At 39.9% G+C, this 19,800-nt stretch overlaps 2 protein-coding genes across 11 annotated transcripts in view; both read right to left on the reverse strand.

Moving 5' to 3' along the window:
- The window catches only part of pecam1b (platelet and endothelial cell adhesion molecule 1b), a 27,052-nt gene extending 26,886 nt beyond the window's left edge, over positions 1-166 (reverse strand). For 5 of the 6 annotated variants that reach the window (XR_011930122.1, XM_072463235.1, XM_072463236.1 and 2 more), the window contains exon 1: positions 24-165. Coding sequence is in view for 5 of the 6 variants with exons in the window: in XM_072463235.1 (XP_072319336.1) it covers positions 24-66 (43 nt within the window). In the remaining variant the exon portion in view is untranslated. Of the gene's footprint in view, positions 1-23 lie in introns of all 6 variants that reach the window. The other variant, XM_072463231.1, reaches the window with a different exon arrangement.
- A 4,335-nt stretch (positions 167-4,501) lies between these two features.
- rptor (regulatory associated protein of MTOR, complex 1) overlaps positions 4,502-19,800 on the reverse strand; it is a 219,273-nt gene continuing 203,974 nt past the window's right edge. For all 5 annotated transcript variants that reach the window (XM_072462410.1, XM_072462409.1, XM_072462407.1 and 2 more), the window contains 6 exons: positions 17,124-17,230; positions 14,345-14,472; positions 11,210-11,296; positions 10,538-10,654; positions 9,172-9,301; positions 4,502-6,533 (listed from right to left, as the gene is read on the reverse strand). In XM_072462410.1, coding sequence (XP_072318511.1) covers positions 6,459-6,533; positions 9,172-9,301; positions 10,538-10,654; positions 11,210-11,296; positions 14,345-14,472; positions 17,124-17,230 — 644 coding nt within the window. In that variant the 3' untranslated portion in view covers positions 4,502-6,458. The remainder of the gene's footprint in view (positions 6,534-9,171; positions 9,302-10,537; positions 10,655-11,209; positions 11,297-14,344; positions 14,473-17,123; positions 17,231-19,800) is intronic.

The following is a 19,800-nucleotide window of genomic DNA, read 5'->3' on the forward strand; positions in this document are numbered from 1 at the left end:
CTGGCGCTCAGAAAAGGCCTTACAGCTGGACAGGAGCGCAGAGGTGAGCAGCAGCAACACGACCATCCTGACCCGAGCTCCACTGTCCCGTCCTGGACGCGCACTGGAATGGCAGCTTTGTGGCACGTCAGGGTCTTAGATTTGGGGTTAGTGGGCGGGACACGGGGACCCAAAGGTGGTACAGCGGTGGAGACAGTTATCACAAGTAGCAGCAGTGAGTTGGGTTTAATTTGACAGGAAGTGAGTGTTGTTTCCTCAGGATGTGCCGGCTGCCCGTGTCTCTCCAGCTCAGGAATGTGCTCCCCTGGACTCCGCGGTGGCTTTGTGTGTGTGTGTAATGTGTGTGTGATGTGTGTGTAATGTGTGTGTAATATGTGTGTGATGTGTGTGTAATATGTGTGTGATGTGTGTGTAATATGTGTGTGATGTGTGTGTAATGTGTGTGTAATGTGTGTGTGATGTGTGTGTAATATGTGTGTGATGTGTGTGTAATGTGTGTGTGATGTGTGTGTAATGTGTGTGTGATGTGTGTGTAATGTGTGTGTAATATGTGTGTGATGTGTGTGTAATATGTGTGTGATGTGTGTGTAATATGTGTGTGATGTGTGTGTAATGTGTGTGTAATGTGTGTGTGATGTGTGTGTAATATGTGTGTGATGTGTGTGTAATGTGTGTGTAATATGTGTGTGATGTGTGTGTAATATGTGTGTAATGTGTGTGTAATGTGTGTGTAATGTGTGTGTAATGAGTGTGTGATGTGTGTGTGATGTGTGTGTAATATGTGTGTGATGTGTGTGTAATATGTGTGTGATGTGTGTGTAATATGTGTGTGATGTGTGTGTAATGTGTGTGTAATGTGTGTGTGATGTGTGTGTAATATGTGTGTGATGTGTGTGTAATGTGTGTGTAATATGTGTGTAATATGTGTGTAATGTGTGTGTAATGTGTGTGTAATGTGTGTGTAATGTGTGTGTAATGAGTGTGTGATGTGTGTGTAATATGTGTGTGATGTGTGTGTAATGAGTGTGTAATGTGTGTGTGATGAGTGTGTAATGTGTGTGTAATGTGTGTGTAATGAGTGTGTAATGTGTGTGTAATGTGTGTGTGATGTGTGTGTGATGTGTGTGTAATATGTGTGTGATGTGTGTGTGATGTGTGTGTAATGTGTGTGTGATGTGTGTGTGATGTGTGTGTAATATGTGTGTGATGTGTGTGTAATGAGTGTGTGATGTGTGTGTAATATGTGTGTGATGTGTGTGTAATGTGTGTGTAATGTGTGTGTGATGTGTGTGTAATATGTGTGTGATGTGTGTGTAATATGTGTGTGATGTGTGTGTAATATGTGTGTGATGTGTGTGTAATGAGTGTGTGATGTGTGATGTGTGTGTAATGTGTGTGTAATGAGTGTGTGATGTGTGTGTGATGTGTGTGTAATATGTGTGTGATGTGTGTGTAATGTGTGTGTAATATGTGTGTGATGTGTGTGTAATATGTGTGTAATGTGTGTGTAATGTGTGTGTAATGTGTGTGTAATGAGTGTGTGATGTGTGTGTAATATGTGTGTGATGTGTGTGTAATGAGTGTGTAATGTGTGTGTGATGAGTGTGTAATGTGTGTGTAATATGTGTGTGATGTGTGTGTAATGTGTGTGTAATGTGTGTGTAATATGTGTGTGATGTGTGTGTAATATGTGTGTGATGTGTGTGTAATGTGTGTGTGATGTGTGTGTAATATGTGTGTAATATGTGTGTAATGTGTGTGTAATGTGTGTGTAATGTGTGTGTAATGAGTGTGTGATGTGTGTGTAATATGTGTGTGATGTGTGTGTAATGAGTGTGTAATGTGTGTGTGATGAGTGTGTAATGTGTGTGTAATGTGTGTGTAATGTGTGTGTAATGAGTGTGTAATGTGTGTGTAATGTGTGTGTGATGTGTGTGTGATGTGTGTGTAATATGTGTGTAATGAGTGTGTAATGTGTGTGTAATGTGTGTGTGATGTGTGTGTGATGTGTGTGTAATATGTGTGTAATGAGTGTGTAATGTGTGTGTGATGAGTGTGTAATGTGTGTGTAATGTGTGTGTAATGAGTGTGTAATGAGTGTGTAATGTGTGTGTAATGTGTGTGTGATGTGTGTGTAATGAGTGTGTAATGTGTGTGTAATGTGTGTGTGATGTGTGTGTGATGTGTGTGTAATATGTGTGTGATGTGTGTGTGATGTGTGTGTAATGTGTGTGTGATGTGTGTGTAATGTGTGTGATGTGTGTGTGATGTGTGTGTGATGTGTGTGTAATGTGTGTGATGTGTGTGTGATGTGTGTGTAATGTGTGTGTAATGTGTGTGTGATGTGTGTGTGATGTGTGTGTGATGTGTGTGTAATGTGTGTGTAATGAGTGTGTGATGTGTGTGTGATGTGTGTGTAATGAGTGTGTGATGTGTGTGTAATGTGTGTGTAATGTGTGTGATGTGTGTGTAATGTGTGTGTAATGTGTGTGTGATGTGTGTGTGATGTGTGTAGTGATGTGTGTGTGAGACGACATTTGACCAAGTCTTGTGGGGACTCCAACTAGTTCAGATTGTCACTTATTGCTGGGTTTATTGATGATATTTATGATATTTAACAGGCCTCTACTGTTGAACTGAGGTTTTTATTTTATGTATTTATTATTAGAGTTCATCCGTGTTATCATTAATGTGGGCAGTAGCAACGAGAATTAGGACTCTGAGTTGGTGAATGTAATTTGTCTCCTCAACTCCTCAGCTTGTTTATTAGGAAAGGGTCACTCTCCTCAGTGGGCGGGACAAGGGCAATAAAGAGGAACTAAGGAATCGAGGAGGAACAGAACTGGGACGCGCCCTTGTCTGTGCTCTGTCCTCACATAACACAGGGACGGGACATGTGTTCTCTGTGCAGTCCTTTTGCAGACAGGATTACTGTGTACGCAGTTGTCAGGCCTTTGAACTCTTGACCTCTGTTTCACAAAGCTCTGTCAGACAACACATGAGCTGCTGCACTTCCCACAACTTTCACCCGCAAGAATCACAGCGGGACGACCAATCCGGCCGTCATCAGGCTGTCAGCTACTTCATTAAACACTTCAAATAAAATAACTGTAATAAGGGCGGTGACTAATGATTATTCTATTCAACAATTATTTTTATTGTACGTAAACATTTTTAAATGCATTTTCAACGTAATAAAATGGCACCTAAAGGCTTCTACATTGGGAATATTTATTAAGTGTAGAATGAGATTATTTTTTTTTTTTTACATTTTGATTTACTAATGCTGTCGTCTTTATTATGTTTTTTGGCATGTGTTTTGGAGTCCAAATAACAATATTAAATGATTATTTTAATAGTTGACAAGTCATAATTATCTTGATTAATTGCAGCCCTAAACTGTAATACATAATCTGCATTTGGATAATACTACATTTTGAAACTTTGTGAGAAAATGATTTAATCTTCATCTGTGTTGGCAAAGACAACATTTAACTTCTGTGCCAGTTTAATGATACCATTTGTTGCCGTTTGTTTCCATGGCGATATCATAGCTTTGTTTGTAATCTTCTACAGTATGGCATGATCAATCTTGTATTTATTAATTCATTGCTCAAAAACATGCCGACTATGAGTGAGATTGCCTCTCCACAGATCTGACCTGTATCTTTGCCTAATCTCGCCACCTGCTTATCTCTATGGAGATGGATACATTTACAGGGCCTGGGTCAAACTGTGAGCCAGGAACATGTTTTAGTTTGAATAGTTAACCCTGCCCATTCAGCCTTTTTGCCACTCTGACATTGAGCGCCACGGAAACGACTCTCAAGCAGTTGTTTTCCCAAGATTCTTAGTGAGCAACGCCCCTGATTAGATAAAAACGGTGTCCTTGGCAACAGCTCCTCTTTATTTACTCTCCAACAAAATTCGTTGTAAAATGCATGATCATATCTTAGTCTCATGTTTTCTTGTTTAGATGCTTTTATGCTGTAAAGAGCATTATTTTATTTCATTATTATTTTATTATCTTATTTTTATCTTTTTATTTATCTATTTTATTTTATTTTCTTCTCCCTCCATTCTCTATTAAGATATGAGAGGAGTTTTGTTAATAAGAGTTTTTTGTTTTGTTTATATGAGTTCTTCTATTAAGAGTGTTTTTTTTTTAAACTTCTTTTGTATCTCAGTCAGTAGTGATATATCTGATATTTGATATTGATCTGCCCATCACTAATTTCTCTCGACTAGAATAAATTAAAGTCAGGTACAGAACCTTGAATACCAGACTGTGGAACATGAAGCATGATCGTGTCTATGGAGCAGGTGGCAGACGCTGCACCAGAACACTGATATAGTTATATAGTGCACCTCTAAAGGCTAATTCTACCATCAATTCTTGCATGCCCTACACACAGCAATCAAACAAGCCGTTTTATAACACTTACATTAAAGATATTCAGAGACAAAAAGTGTCAGGTGTGGTATTTGGTTTATTTCATCTTCCGTCTTATAACCACCATCGCCAAAGCAGCAGCGAACAGCCACAGACAAACCTGATTGTATTTGTTTCCAAGTCTTTTCTTTCTTTTCTCCAAATCTCCTCGGAGCAGTTTACTTTTTCAGAAGACATTTGTGACTTTTGGTGACGCACGGAGCGAGATCGGTGTCAGCGCGGCCTGACTCGCTCATTGTGAATTCATGTTTTATCTGTGGGGGAAAAACCGAGAGATTTGGGACGTATTCTTATCATTATTGTACAAGTTTGCCTGTCCTACTGCCTCCGTCTGGCTCGAAGGCCTGACGACAGAAAAAGCAGATTTAAAAACACAAAAGTTACATAAGAGAACGATTAAAATTAAAACGTTACAGAAGCAAAGCTCAAGGAGAGGCACGTCTTTTTGATCACTAGGAAAATCATAACAACAAGCAGCACCACAGTGAGACTGGGAATGGCAGGGTTTGCTTAAGGAGACACCAGACCGGGCAATGTAACCAACCGTTCCAATTGACATGCTTTGGAAATATAGATTTTGACACATTTGAGTCATGTTCAATCCAACATGACTCGCCCCAGGTCGGACGTGGCCTTTAACAACAGACTTCCCGCTCATTCTTTTCCAAACAAATTCAAAACCAAACGATAAAAACCAAACTAAAAGACTAAATAATTTGTTTACAGCTGAAACATCGATAACGGCATTATTATTTATTAAAATGGAAACATAACTAGTCAACATAGCACTGAAAATATAAAGTCGTTTTTTTGTATTGCTTTATGGCTGCTTGAATCAAACACATTTTAGAGTAAATTTGCATTCAAGTGCTGTGTGGACATGAGGGGCGGGGCGTGAGGCTAGGTCCTGGAGAACATGATTATTGCTTTGCAGAAGTACCATTCTTGATAGCGTAACACGTATTTGTGTCGTAGTTAGCCACCTCCATCACCGCGGGATAGAGTTTCCCGTAGAACATGTAGCACGTACTAAAGAAAGCCATGGATCTGGTGTTTGCGATGGGAAAAAAGGAACATTTGGCACGCCGGCGACAAACAACAAGGAAGTTTAACTGCGCTAATGTCCGCTGCGACACACACGCATAATCGTACGAGGGTGACATGCGCCGCTCAAGGCAGAATCCACTTCATTTTTGCGTTTTTAAAAAAGAAAAGTCTTCGTGAAGGTGCAAACCAAGGCTGAATCCGTCCGCGTTCTCGGCGGTCGGAACGCACAATTTGAGGTCCAGCAAAAATGTGCGACTTGCGGTCTTGTGTGTTGAATGTGCAGGGCGTTTTTTTCAAGTCCAAGGTAGTGATGCGCGCTGCGATGCAACAACAGTCTTTTTCTCTCTTTTTTTAAAATAAATCTTCTGTCATCTTCTGTATAGGCTTATTTAAATATACACAGTTCGCAGCATGGCCAAGTCTACAATCATTAGCTTCATAATAAGAATATGAATAAACATTGAAAAGGTAATTATATATAGGATGTATATATAGAGTCTTTTGTAGCACAAGTTTCATGTTTTGTCAGCAGCCATCACTTGAACATTCAGGTTGGGAGTAATTGCATATGTACAAAAGAGACCGTCCTCTCACAAAAGAAAAAAAAAGAAAAGTCTTCCGTCTCTAAATTCAAGACTCTCAATTACGTCCAATAACGGCGATTTCAGAAACGGCGCCCTATGAGGTGCTGTGATGTCACTTTCTGTTGTACGTGTGCACGCTTCGATGTGAACACGGCGCGTTTTGATGAAGAAGAATCCCCCGTTGTTCTGGATTACGGATTTAGCCAAGTTTGCCAAGTGAGAGTGAATTTAAGCAACAGAAAGACCACTTTCTCCTGGATCTATGCACAAAAATTGGACCTTGAATCTCCACGTTTTCGATGCCTCCACAAGACCTGAGGGGGGCGCTGTTTGGGAGAATGCTGTTGTGGGTGTGGGGGAAATGCTGGTGTGTGTTATCTCCTCTCCAGTCGCTTCTCTGCAGAGTAGATGGACATGTAGTAGTCGTTACTGCCGACCGCCAAGTGAGGCTGTGGAGAGAGGAAAAGAGCAGAAGTGTTAGGCCCCGGCAAGACTTATGGTCAATCAGAATTATGGACTAAAGTTATGCAGTTGTAATAGGTTTATTTATGGGTCGTCTGAATGTTACGGTGTTTAAAACGGAGATGGAGAGCAGGCAAGAGGCTCAATATCTCTATCTCTATGTTACAAAAGCATAAAACACATTGGTAACACTTTTAATAAGGATTTATACAAATAATTGATGTTTATTAATCATTCACTAATCATTAGCAAGAACAAATGTTGAATAAACATTTACTGAACATGAAAAAAAGAATCAACAAATCATTAGCTTACCCTACAAATTGAGTGATTACAATATTTAATGTGTAAATTAATAGTCTTATTATTGAATATTTATAAATGATTTATTATTTTTTTGTTCAATATTTGTCAATTGTTAAAAATAATTTGAACTATAAAAACTGCTGGAATGTGAGAATGTCTGAGAAAATAGATTAATATAAACTTTAAACAAATCAAAGAACTGCAGGCTGTTTAATGGGCATGGCTCAAATTGAAAAGTATTGTGTACATTGTAAGAGTTTATTGTATTTTAGGGTCTGGGGTCATTTACATAAGCTAAAGGAACTTCTTCCGTTTTACAAAACTGTAACAAAAGTAAATTATATAAACTGCTTTCAAATGTTTTGAATTCAAATAAAAAAAGTGTCAATTATTAGTTTATTCTTTTGTCAATGATCAATTTACGTTTATAATATATGCACTGTTATAACGTGTTTTATATTACTTATATTTTATAGCAAAGGCTTAAAATAAAAACAATATAAAAGATGGGAAACGGATCTTTACCAAACATTAAAACTTTTCTTGTGGGCCTTTTTATGGACTTATTCTCATTTTTTTATGGAGTCATTTATTTTTATGGACTTATTCTCAAATATAATGACTTATCCTCAAATATAATGACATACTTTTAATACGCAGTGGTAAGAAAGAGCCGTTCTTTACCACACGTTTGGCATTTCACGTCCCCCACTTCCCCTGTGCCTGTACATTCATGCATCATAAACACGGGGCTCATTTCAAATTCCATCTCACATTTATTTGTCAAATGTAATGCAATGTAATGTGAAGCCCGGAAGCCTGCTAATGCTGCAATATAGAAATCAGCTAATGCTATCGCCGTGGCAATGGGCCCAAACGAGCCACATTAGGAGAGTTAATGTGTTTTCTGCATTCGGCACGAGGAAAGCACAGTTAATCCAGATCACACGTCACATTAGCGGCCGATGTGGACAATGCAGCTTTCAACAGAAAAGGAAGCTAAGGATAGTTTCTTATGTTGTACAACCTCAAGATTTTCCACAAAATGTTCGGCAAATTAGGATTATGTTAAATCAATGTAAACAGCCTCTTCGGGTCTTAAAAGAAGTAAACACTGGACAATAGTTTAACTCAAGGCAGATACTGATTATTACAGACAATTTGAAAAAGTGTCTGTTCTGTCTCAGTGGTGGAAGAGGTTTGTTACTTAAGGTACATATAACAGGTTAATAACAGGTTAATAACAGGTTAATAACAGGTTAATAACAGGTTAGATGACACATTTCACTAAAGCGTAGTGAACATGATTGTGTTTCAGATTTTACCAAACATTTTTCCTTGCTGTACCCAGTGTGACAATTTCAGTTTATAATGTTACTTCCTGGTTGGACATGGGCAGCAGTAGTGTCATAGGTAGAGGTAATTCCACAACTGTTACCTAGCAACCATGATGTCAACAAGGGCCAAAATCCATATAAATTACTCAAAAATCATGATTTGACAATAAAGATGACCTGATAACACCTTGATTTTGTTGAATGATCGTTAAAAATCTCAGAAAATTGGGCCATTTTCTTGTAAATTGTGTTTTCAACGGCACGTTACATATTGATGACATCACAGATGGATTCTGTTTTAAAATTCGGCTCTACTTCCTGTAATTTTTAAGTTCTTCTCTTTATTTCTTTCTTTCCTAAAACAATGATATTTACCACAGGTGGTATAGTACCAAAGTAAGTCATAATGATAAAAACAGGAGAACCTGTCATATCGACTTAAAGTACTGTAATAGTACAGATACAGGAAGCAAATAATTATACAGGTAAGTATCCATTTGAAAATGTATTTTGGAGTAAAAATAATTTCAAATATATTTTAAGATCTAGTTCCGCAGAGGTGAATAAAATTGATTTAATACATTTTATTTAAACATTCTTGTGTAGGATGTCACCATGAACATGTTCAGAAATATTCCCTCAAAGGTTTAAAACCAAAAATATTGTATTGCAGTAGAAAGTACAGAAAAATATATTTAAAATATTAACTGTCAAATTTACTTGAGAAGAGTGCAGATACCTAAAAAAGGTACATAAATACAGTACTTTTACTGTTGTACTTCAACCACTGATCTACCTGGACTAAACACAACACCTGCATGTGTCCTGTTTCTTAAGAATAAAATAATAAAAAAAAACTAACTTTTGTTGTGTTTCATATTGAATCTGCTTAAACAGTGTGGTCTACTTCACACCCTCGTAGACCCTGAGTTTGTTTGAACATGGTTGATACTGATGCGTTACAGATATGAGAGCAGTTTACCCAGTACGGATGGAAGGCTAAACAGCTGATGGCGCCGATCCTCTGTCCCATGAAGCCGTCGTAGTATTTAATGTTGCTGATCACGTCTCCATTTGAGTTGTACACTGCAATAAACTGGTTCATTGAGCCACTGCGCAAGAGAAAAGGACAAAGAGATAAGCACGCAATCGTCAAGTACTTTTAAAATGAGACAAATGTTATAGTTTATGTGTCATTTGGTGAAGGATGCAACGTAAAACAACATAATCTAGCACAATCATAAACTACGTGAAATGAATGAATGCATTTAGTGTCATTCTATTGGCTGGCATTCACATTCCCAGCACTTTCATGGATTTAGAAAACATTAACAATAGACAAAATATCCAGAAAAAATATACAGATACAAATCTGCCACTTAAGCCAAATTTCATATACAATTAAATAACCATTTCATATTGAAGTTGTCTCTACTCTAGAACATAGTAGGATAAATAAAGTGTTTATGAATGAATTGTAAATCGTAAATACTGTGGGTCATATTATTATTGCTCAAAAAAATCCGATAGATCATTGGTCCTCAAACTTTTCACAGCAAGAACCACCAAAATAATCTGCTTTCTAAGAACCGCCAGATCTAAACCTGGATTTGTGAACTAAACATGGTCTAAAACAGGGGTGGGCAATTATTTTCCTCCGAGGACCATATTCGAATCCAGGCAAGTAGCGGAGGGCCGGCCCGCGATCATTGGTGTGAAAAAAAAAAATCCAACATTTTTCTGTCAAATATAGGCTATTGAATCCATTATTTAATTCATTTCACGTCATATTTATTAAGGATACAAGTGCAGACAGATGCCTGAGGGCAAAAAAGGAAAAAAAAAACAAAAAACATTTTTTTCTTTTTTTTAAATATTACTTGGACAAGCTTGGCGGGCCGGATTGAAAGGCCCTGCGGGCCGGATGTGGCCCGCAGGCCGTAGTTTGCCCACCCCTGTTCTAAAATGAGGCTAAAATAGGTTTAATGAGAGTTTACCTCTAAATAATGAAAGACTCAAAGGAGAACCAAAACTTAAATACATTTGGTGGTGCTACATTTTAAAGCATGCTTAAACTGCAGAGGGCCCCGCACACCACCAGAGGCAGCACACATACCACAGTTTGAGAAACACTGCTACAGATTGACACTCAAACATTTTATATCTTTGAGCAGTGTTTTTAATGACCTGTCAAACTAATAAGCTCCAATGTCCATCGATTCAGAGCACAAAAAACAGAATTCCCTGCAACTTATCTGTTGTCAAATCCACACGGCCGTTTCCTTTGTTTAATTTTGAAAGCGACTCACCACTTCAGACCCTAAACACCTTGGAAGAACTTGACTCACCAGGCAAACAGGTTTGCTTGAGGATGAATGTCCAGCGCGGTCAGTCCTTTCACAGTTTGAAGCACATTCACTGAATCGGGACTCCGTGGCTCGAAGAAGCGCACGTCGCCATTAACACTGAGAAGAACATTTTCATAATCATTCAACAGTAAGAACGAATAACATTATTAAACAGGAAAAAGTAACAAAGTAGTGAATAAAAGTTCTGTATTTAAGTAAAATCTTTAGGTATTTGTGCTTGACTTAACTTTTACATTGGATCCTTTATACGCTTATTCCACCACATTTGAGAGCTGATGTATACTTTCTACTTCCATATATATTTTTAACAGGACTAAAAAGTAAAAGTAGTATTCTTTAATTTTTTGAGAACGCCTTAGATGGGTGAAGGGTTATTTTTAGTGCGTTAACATTTAGAAATAAAAACAGCTTGAAAATGGGAAATCTATTCAGTTGTTTCTGTTGAACAAAAATCAGACATTTTTTTAAAATTCAAACCAGACTTTTTCACAATCTGCCTGGAATACTTTAACTTTTTAAATAGGTACTTAACAGCTTTCAAAAAGGAAATCTTGTTCATGTCTTCCTTTTTCTCCTGTAGCTGTACTTTGACTTAGTTATTAACCAAAATGGAGTACTTCTTTGCATAATAAATAAAAGATAAGACATTACCTGACACTGATTATATGCCCGTCCGTCTCCTTCTGCAGGTGAGCTTTGACGACCCAGGCGCCGTGCTCTCTGTACGTCATCACACGACTGAAAAACACATTCACAATCCTGATATTACAACGCGTAGTGCACTCTCAACTACATCAAATAGGCAACTTTAAAATGGTGGGGTTGAAATACATTCTACAAAGACACACTTAATATTGTACTGCATTAAAATAGGAGCGAAGATGTTTTCTCTTGCACGAGCAACATTACTTGTTTGTTTTACAGCGCTGGTTACTAATATAATAACACAGTCTCGGGTCATCGAGGGCAGTTGCAATGCAGCGGCGTGAACACTGGGTGGCACTGTGAGATCGTGACAGAAGAGCTCTGATATTAAGTGTTCCTGAAATGCTTACCACAAACACTCCAAACTGAAAGATTTAAACCGCAGCAAGACTTCCTTCATCTCACTTTACACATTCTACAGACGATTAACAGTAATTAATTGTTTTCCTGGAATGGTCAAACCGTTAACATCGTCTTTAAATGAATGTAACTGCGTAATCTTCTTCCACGTTACCATTTTAAAGCTGGTATACACAACTTTTTGTACAAGAGCAAATCATTTCCCCCCAGATTGTATACTGTGAAAAAAAGTATTCTATCTCTCGTAAAAACCAGAAGTAAGGGCCATAGGCAGTGCTAGGATTGACTGCACTCTGGCGGTCCTTCCCAGCTTCATTTCAGCGGCTGAGGGGGAAAAAAAGGTTCTAAAGCGTTGTACGAAAATGAATGCAAGAGAATATGATCAATGCATCAAAGGGTTTGTGAGAGCTGGGAACTAGTTTCTTAAATTACACACTTCCTACTTTTGCCGTTGGAAGATCAGGTACTTCAGCTTTAAAGTATCCAACTTAAGTACATCTACGGTATATATATTTAAAAAATGCTTTGACAAAATAAATATATTTAATTTAAGATTTTAGAAGAGCCAATATATTAATGTGCCACTGTATTATTTAACTACTGTGTTTTCTTTTGTTTTGTTCACAGTTGTGATGACTGTAATAATAATAATTGGCCTTCTTGTTCAGGATGACAACGGTGGTAGACGAGTAGATGCAGCATCAAGTCTAAATAACGCTGTAAAGAGTCTGTATTTATGCCATACTAAACAAACAGCGTCCTAATGAGACACTAAGGAGGTCAGAAGAGAGGTCAGAAGGTGCTGCTCATTTCCACTATGTGCAATATAGATAAATAAGAAAACACACTATTGGATAAGCATCATTTTATATCTTCTACAGTGAAATATGAAGAGGCATTTTTGAACAGGAAGTCAATTGTCCGTTCTGTTCCAACTCTCACAGATTTCTATTGGGCTTATTTTTGTTTAGCATTTGAGATTATGAGCAACCACTTTTTCTCCAGGCTTGGGAGTGTAACTGTAAACTTGTGGTTCACTGTGGCTTAATTGTTAACTAAAAAAGGCGCAACTTCTTTTATTAAGTGACCCTTTAAAACTTTTTTTAAGGCAAGACATTACAGGCAAAACCTTTTATTTTTAATTGTTTTGGTCTGTTTACTCTCTCAACATTTACGCTTTCATGTAGCAATTACAAATGTGTCCAATCTGCCCTAACCCTATTATTTCATTAATCAACTTGCATTTGCAGATTTGTATGAGACACTGTGACTTTGAGGGTCGTTTTCAAGGGTCAAGTTTTAACTCTGACAAACTTAAGCTCTGTTTACATAAGATATAAAAATGAAGCAATAGATTTAAACCTGGCTGCATGTCTTTTTCAGATGTATATGTCCCAAATAAAAAAGCATATTTTTGTGTAGAAATAGTACAGGATGAAAACATTTAACTTAGTAAACTACAATCCTACTATAACATATTGGCCTCGGCCCGCTCCCATTTCTTTTATACGTCCTCCCTCTCGGCCAGATAATCTAGCACTTCAGTGATGTTTCCGATCGTCTGTTTGCTGATGATCTACAGCTTTCTGTTCGTTTAAGTCCTCTGAGGCCCACAAACTGAGCTCTTTAACCAGCTGTCTGCCCCGAATGAAGCAGTGGTTGAGCGACAATAGCTAAACTCAGAGAAAACAGAGACCCTCGTGGTTGCAACAGATCGTGTTATCCCCACCATCGAACAGAACTTAGTGACCTGAGCCTGAGCACTTCAATAAATAAAATCAGAAATGGCCGGAGTGACGTTTGAAATGTCTCAACATCATACAAAACAACTTAAAAAGAACAACATCTCAAAGCTCAACTCTATGGTATCTAGAAGGAACTCTGATTGGTGATTATCCATGCTTTTGTCTCCTCACGGTTAAACTCCTTCACTGAGAGAGTCGGCTCGTCTGCAGAATGTCCAAAATTCAGCTGCAGAGCTCCTGACCCGTATAAACAGGAGAGCTCACAACACAACTACAACTACAACTACTACTATTCAAATCTTTATTGGCTCCCTGTTATGTATCGGGTCCGCTTCAAAAACTTGCTTTTGACTTTGAGTGCAACATGGGCAGACACCTGTGTATGAAGCTGACCTGATCAAACCCTGTTGCTCGTCCAGAAGCCTCAAGTCCTCAGAATTCAAACTGGTTTTACAAGGCCAGTGTTTTAAAGCTGCCGCAGCTGCATTCTTTGCATTCTATGGATGTTTTAGACTTTTGACTGCATCTTGTTGAATATTTTATTGTACGCTTCCTGCAGATATTGTCAGAATCTGAAAATATCTGCTGCAAGTTCTGATCTTTCAGCTGCAGGGTTAACCCTAACCCTAACAACCAAGTGGAAAGACAAATCCCGTGGTCATGATAAAGATGTCAGTGTGTCAGGGTCAAATCATTGGTATCAAGCAGAGAAAACATCTAAGGAGAAGCACAAACTTGTAGAGCTGGGGAAGGCTTTGCGCAGTGGTCACTCTCTCCATCATCAATACAAGATCAAGTGGTATAAATAATAATGCTAACACTGGATGGACATACATATTTTAATATTGCAGAAGCTTATTGACAGGCAGTGTATTTTTAACACTGCCTGTAAATGTGACCAACGGTGTACTGTGCGCCTGTGAAAAGTACTGTATTTTCTTCACTTTCAGTGTCATCTTAATTTTCAAATTCTTACCATTCATTTGGGCCCATTCTGCGATCAAACACTCTGACAGAACCATCACCGAGGCCTGCGACCACGAGGGAGCGCTGAGAGTCACAGGACAGACTGGTCACACAACTGTCAGCTCCAGTCGGGATGTCCTGTCCAAAACACACAAAACACTGTTTTACAAGTCAAGAAACTCTCAAAGAAATGATCAATGTTGTAGTTTGTGGACTATCAGCTCATTTAGACTAGAAACCAGCGTCAATACTTTGCCATGGCCGAGCCATTTGTACTGGAGTCTGCTCCATCCATCAAGGCGCTGATTAGCACCGAATTAGACAGAAAAGCAACAAAACCGCACTATTGAGCTCCATCACTTTACTAAACACTAAATGTCGGTTTCTAAGGAAACACAGTGGCGAACAGCATAAATTATGTAAGCATTATGCTTGAGTATGTAAGGAAGCAAGTGAGGGCTGCAAAAATAAAAATCATAGAAATACAATAATAATTGATACTTGAACTAGTATTAAAAGTAGGACAATCAGAATCAGAATCAGAATATGTTTATTGCTATTGTCAATGAACAAAATTCAAAAACTTAGGAACTTGTCTTGGTGATTTGATGCAACATAAAACAACAAAACAATGAACAAGTCACAACAATAAGCGATCAGATAAAAAATGAATAAAAACAATTATAGAATAAAGGTTTAATATGTACACAAATTTACAGTTGTAAAGATACAGATGTACTACAGAGAGTGACCAGTGCAGTGAGATTATAAATAAATGATAAATTATGGTTAAAGTGACGCCTTAATGAGTCCAACGGCAGAGGGAAAGAAACTGTTCTTGTGGCGGGAGGTTCTGGTCCGGATGGACCATAGCCTCCTGCCTGAGGGGAGTGGCCTCCTGCCTGAGGGGAGTGGCCTCCCGCCTGAGGGGAGTGGCTCAAAAAGTCCATGTCCAGGGTAAGAAGGGTCGGCTGTGATCCGACCTGCAGGTCCCAGAGCCCTGGAGACGTACAAGTCCTGCAGAGATGGAAGTCCACAGCCGATCACCTCAGCAGAGCGCACAATGCTCTGTAGTCTCTGTTTGTCCCTGGCTGTGGCTCCAGCGTACCACACGGTGATGGAGGAGGTGAGGATGGACTCAATGATGGCCGTGTAGAACTGCACCATCATCTGCACTGGCAGCTTGACTTTCCTCAGCTGCTGCAGGAAGTACATCCTCTGCTGGGCCTTCTGGATGAGGGAGCTGATAGTGGGCCCCCACTTGAGGTCACGGGTGATGGTGGTGCCGAGAAAGCGGAGGAAGTCCACAGTGGAGATGGGGGAGTCTGAAGGTGAGGGGGGGCTGGGGGACTGTGACTTTCCTGAAGTCCACGATCATCTCCAGGTTGTTCCCGCTGCACCAGGACACCAGTTGGTCCACCTCCCTCCTGTGGCTGAAGGTGCAGCAGTTTGTGTGCAGGGAGAAGAGCAGAGGAGAAAGTACACAGCCCTGTGGAGCTACTGTGCTCATAGTCCGAGACATTCTTCCCCAGCACTGCAGGCGGAGTCAGGCACGTTGAGCTGGGAGAGCTTGTCCTGGAGCAGAGCCGGGAGGATGGCACAGGTTCCCGGGGTGTCCAGATGCAGCAAAATGAAGTGGAGTGCCAGGTTGATGGCGTCGTCCACAGACCTGTTGGCTCTGTAGGTGAACTGCAGGGGGTCCAGCAGGGGGGAGGTGAAGGAGTTGAGGTGGGGGAGGACCAGGCGCTCAAATGACTTCATGACTACAGACGTCAGCACCACAGGTCTGTAGTCATTAAGTCCAGTGATCCGGGGCTTCTTGGGGACAGGGACAATGATGGACGACTTGAAGCAGGCTGGGACATGGCATGACTCCAGGGAAAATGCCAGTGAAGACGGGGGCCAGCTCACCTGCACAGTGTCTTAAGGTGTAATTCATTAATTAGAGCTTTGTTCTGGATCATATTCCTGAACAAAGCTCTAATTAATAATAAAAATGCAAAAATTTAGTTATGTATGAAATTGGTATTAAAATCTACAGTCAGTCTAGAAATGAAGGGACAAAATTACAGAAATAGTAAGGAAAATATTAACATTCTCTCACATTTTAGCATAATTACTAGTAATATAAAGCTGATAAATGTTAAATGAAGCAGTGTGATTTTGGCTTTCAGTGTAAAATTCCGACAGTGTAATAAAGGGAAAGTGCATTGTGGGTCTTAACGTTCAAGCCGAATCCTGTTGTGATTCTGAGCAGCGCAGGAGCTTTAACATCTATATAAGAAAAACAGAAGCATCGATCGAGTCAATCCTTTAATAAGACTCTGTGAACCGTCAGGAAGTTCCTGACACTCTACAATATGCAGCTGATCCCACTCTTAAGACAAACACCAGAGTTAACTGGAGGTCTTTATTGCATTTTTGTATTTCTATGCGTCACTATACCGTGTAGTCAGGCAGTGTTGGTAAGATAGAATGTAGCATCTCAGTAGACCTCAATCATCTAAATCATAAAAGCAGGAAACATCTACCTTTTGATCTACAGTTACCACACTAGCTTATCTGTAGATATTTTGTGTATTTAAAAGTCCAACTACGACTTGCTATGCTCCAAGCTACAGATCATTTGTCTTAAAGGCCTGCAGCGGCGCCCTGGGGCTCGGCCTTTAGACCAAATCTACCGTGTTAAACTTTCGCTCATTTAAAATGCAGGACGATGGATGGGGGGCGTGATGTTTTCCACTGGAGTTAAATCGCTTTCCCCAAATGTTAATGCGTCTGTGTGTTACCTGGACTTTCATCTCTCGGTCCGTGTCCCAAATCCTGATGACTCTCACATCTCCGGACGTCATGAGGAGACCAGTGTCCTGCTCCCAGTCCACCACCATCCCAGCACCTGTGGCACCACATGATTGCAGGCTAACAATCTAAAATATTTAGGCTAGACAAGGTGGTGGTGAAAATAATACTGATAAAGTGTAGATTTTATAATGTGATGATGTAAAATGTGTAATGTTGTTGGGAATGTTAATGTCCCCCTCATATTGATTAATCACAATTTTTGATACAGATATAATTTGTACTTTTTGTCTTTTTTTTACAAAGTACAAATGGCTTTCAATATACATTTCTTGAACATACAGAATCACAGACTTGCTGGAGATCAAACTCAAGCTGATCATAACACAAAAGTACAGAATGAATGAAAATGTTATTATTGCTCAGCCATACAATGAAAAGGGAATATTACTATTATATTATTTTCTCTTTTTGAATTTGCTTGAAGTTTATGTTACAATGTCACTTACAAATGCTGCCCAATAATAACTAGACATACTATAGATACTTACATAATATAGACAGAAAAATGTGAAAATACAATTTAAATTACTAGAAAAAAATAGTACAAATGATAATGAGCAAAAACACAATATTCATTATAATTATACTCAATAGCATTGTAACTTGTTACTTTTAAATCACATTTTTTTCAACGCGAGAAGATATTCAATATGGCTTGTAACTTTTAAAGAATAATGCCATGCTGTGGTCAGTGAGCCAAGCGCAGTACAGAGGGTGCAGTGGATAAAGTCCTGTTCAAACGAAACAGAAGGGGCCTTTTACCCACTGTTTGAATATGGAATGCCTCCAAAGGGCTGTGACCCAATACACTTGTTTAAAGTATTAGATTAGTTAAAGAGTGTGTGCACATGAATTCAGTGGGTTTGATTACATTTCTGCAGTGAGACACAGCTGGTGCTGCTCGGAGCCTGCCCAGTGTCTGGGCACTGCACAAACTCAACCATCCAAACCTGTGGAGAGGCCAGCGCTGCCTTCTGCAGCGTCACAGGAAAGATTAACGCAACAGTGACTCTAAATTCAGGGATCAACATTTTTGTCCTTCAGCCGCTGAGGCAAGTCCTTTTCAAAAGATGGAATCTAATGAATACAATTAAGCATATATTTACCTTTGATTATGATGAAGATATAAAACACAGTGTGGGTGTACATTAGGGCTGCAGCTAACAATGTTTCTGAGTTAGCGATTCATTTTTCAATTAGTCAAGTCAAAATATTATTTCTATTGTGATTGAGACTTTTTAAATATATTATCAACCAAATAAATACTAGAATATCTTCTTCTTCTGGATAGAGAGTGTTTACAAATGAAGTGCATTATGGCTGAAAATCTGAAATAGGCTTTTTGACATTTTGAATAATGCTGTTCACGTATGTGTTTTAGAGAAAATAATCCTGAAGTGTTTTTCAGACTTCGGAGTTGAAATTCCATTTAGATTTATGATTTATGTTATAAAATAAGGATTCTGTTTTGAATGCACATTTTAAACATCAAGGAGCAAGAACATTTTGAGAAGACTGACATGTAAAATGTTCAAAATTAATTTCAAAACATGTTTGTAGGTGTTCTTCTAGATGTTTTGGTAGATTTTCAAATTAGGACTAAACTAGAATACACAGGCAACAGGAGTTAAGAACCTCTAGTAAATAAAGCCTGACATGCTAGATTCAAGTAACTCTAGGAAACTATATATTAGAGGTGTTGTAACACCGGATGCACTGGAAAAAGACATTTCAGGCATTTCAGACATTAAGACATTGAGACATTTATCCAAAGCCTTCATGCAGATTCAAAGTGCATTTGTGTGTGTTTCAGAGGCGTCGTGTCACGAGGAGCACTGGGACAGACCTGGAGCGCAGCCCGTCAGCAGATCCTGGAGGAAGATGAGTCAAAGCACGCTTAGGCCAGAAGGAGCCTGAGCGGCAAGAAGACTCATATGTTTGGCATTCACAGCAGGAACACACTGATCTGCCATCAAGTGCAGAGTCCAGAGCAGAGTCCAGAGCAGAGCCCAGAGCAGAGCCCAGAGCAGAGCCCAGGGCAGAGCCCAGGGCAGAGCCCAGGGCAGAGTCCAGGGCAGAGTCCAGGGCAGAGTCCAGAGCAGAGTCCAGAGCAGAGTCCAGAGCAGAGTCCAGAGCAGAGTCCAGAGCAGAGTCCAGAGCAGAGCCCAGGGCAGAGCCCAGGGCAGAGCCCAGGGCAGAGCCCAGAGCAGAGCCCAGAGCAGAGCCCAGGGCAGAGCCCAGGGCAGAGTCCAGGGCAGAGCCCAGAGCAGAGCCCAGAGCAGAGCCCAGAGCAGAGTCCAGAGCAGAGTCCAGAGCAGAGCCCAGAGTAGAGCCCAGGGCAGAGCCCCGAGCAGAGCCCAGAGCAGAGCCCAGAGCAGAGCCCAGGGCAGAGTCCAGGGCAGAGCCCAGGGCAGAGTCCAGAGCAGAGTCCAGAGCAGAGTCCAGAGCAGAGCCCAGGGCAGAGCCCAGGGCAGAGCCCAGAGCAGAGCCCAGAGCAGAGCCCAGAGCAGAGTCCAGAGCAGAGTCCAGGGCAGAGTCCAGGGCAGAGTCCAGAGCAGAGCCCAGGACAGAGCCCAGGGCAGAGCCCAGGGCAGAGCCCAGAGC

Source organism: Eucyclogobius newberryi, unplaced genomic scaffold (assembly GCF_026437365.1).
Source record: "Eucyclogobius newberryi isolate DKJ021-1_F unplaced genomic scaffold, fEucNew1.0.hap1 SCAF_4, whole genome shotgun sequence".
Lineage (NCBI taxonomy): Eukaryota > Metazoa > Chordata > Actinopteri > Gobiiformes > Gobiidae > Eucyclogobius > Eucyclogobius newberryi.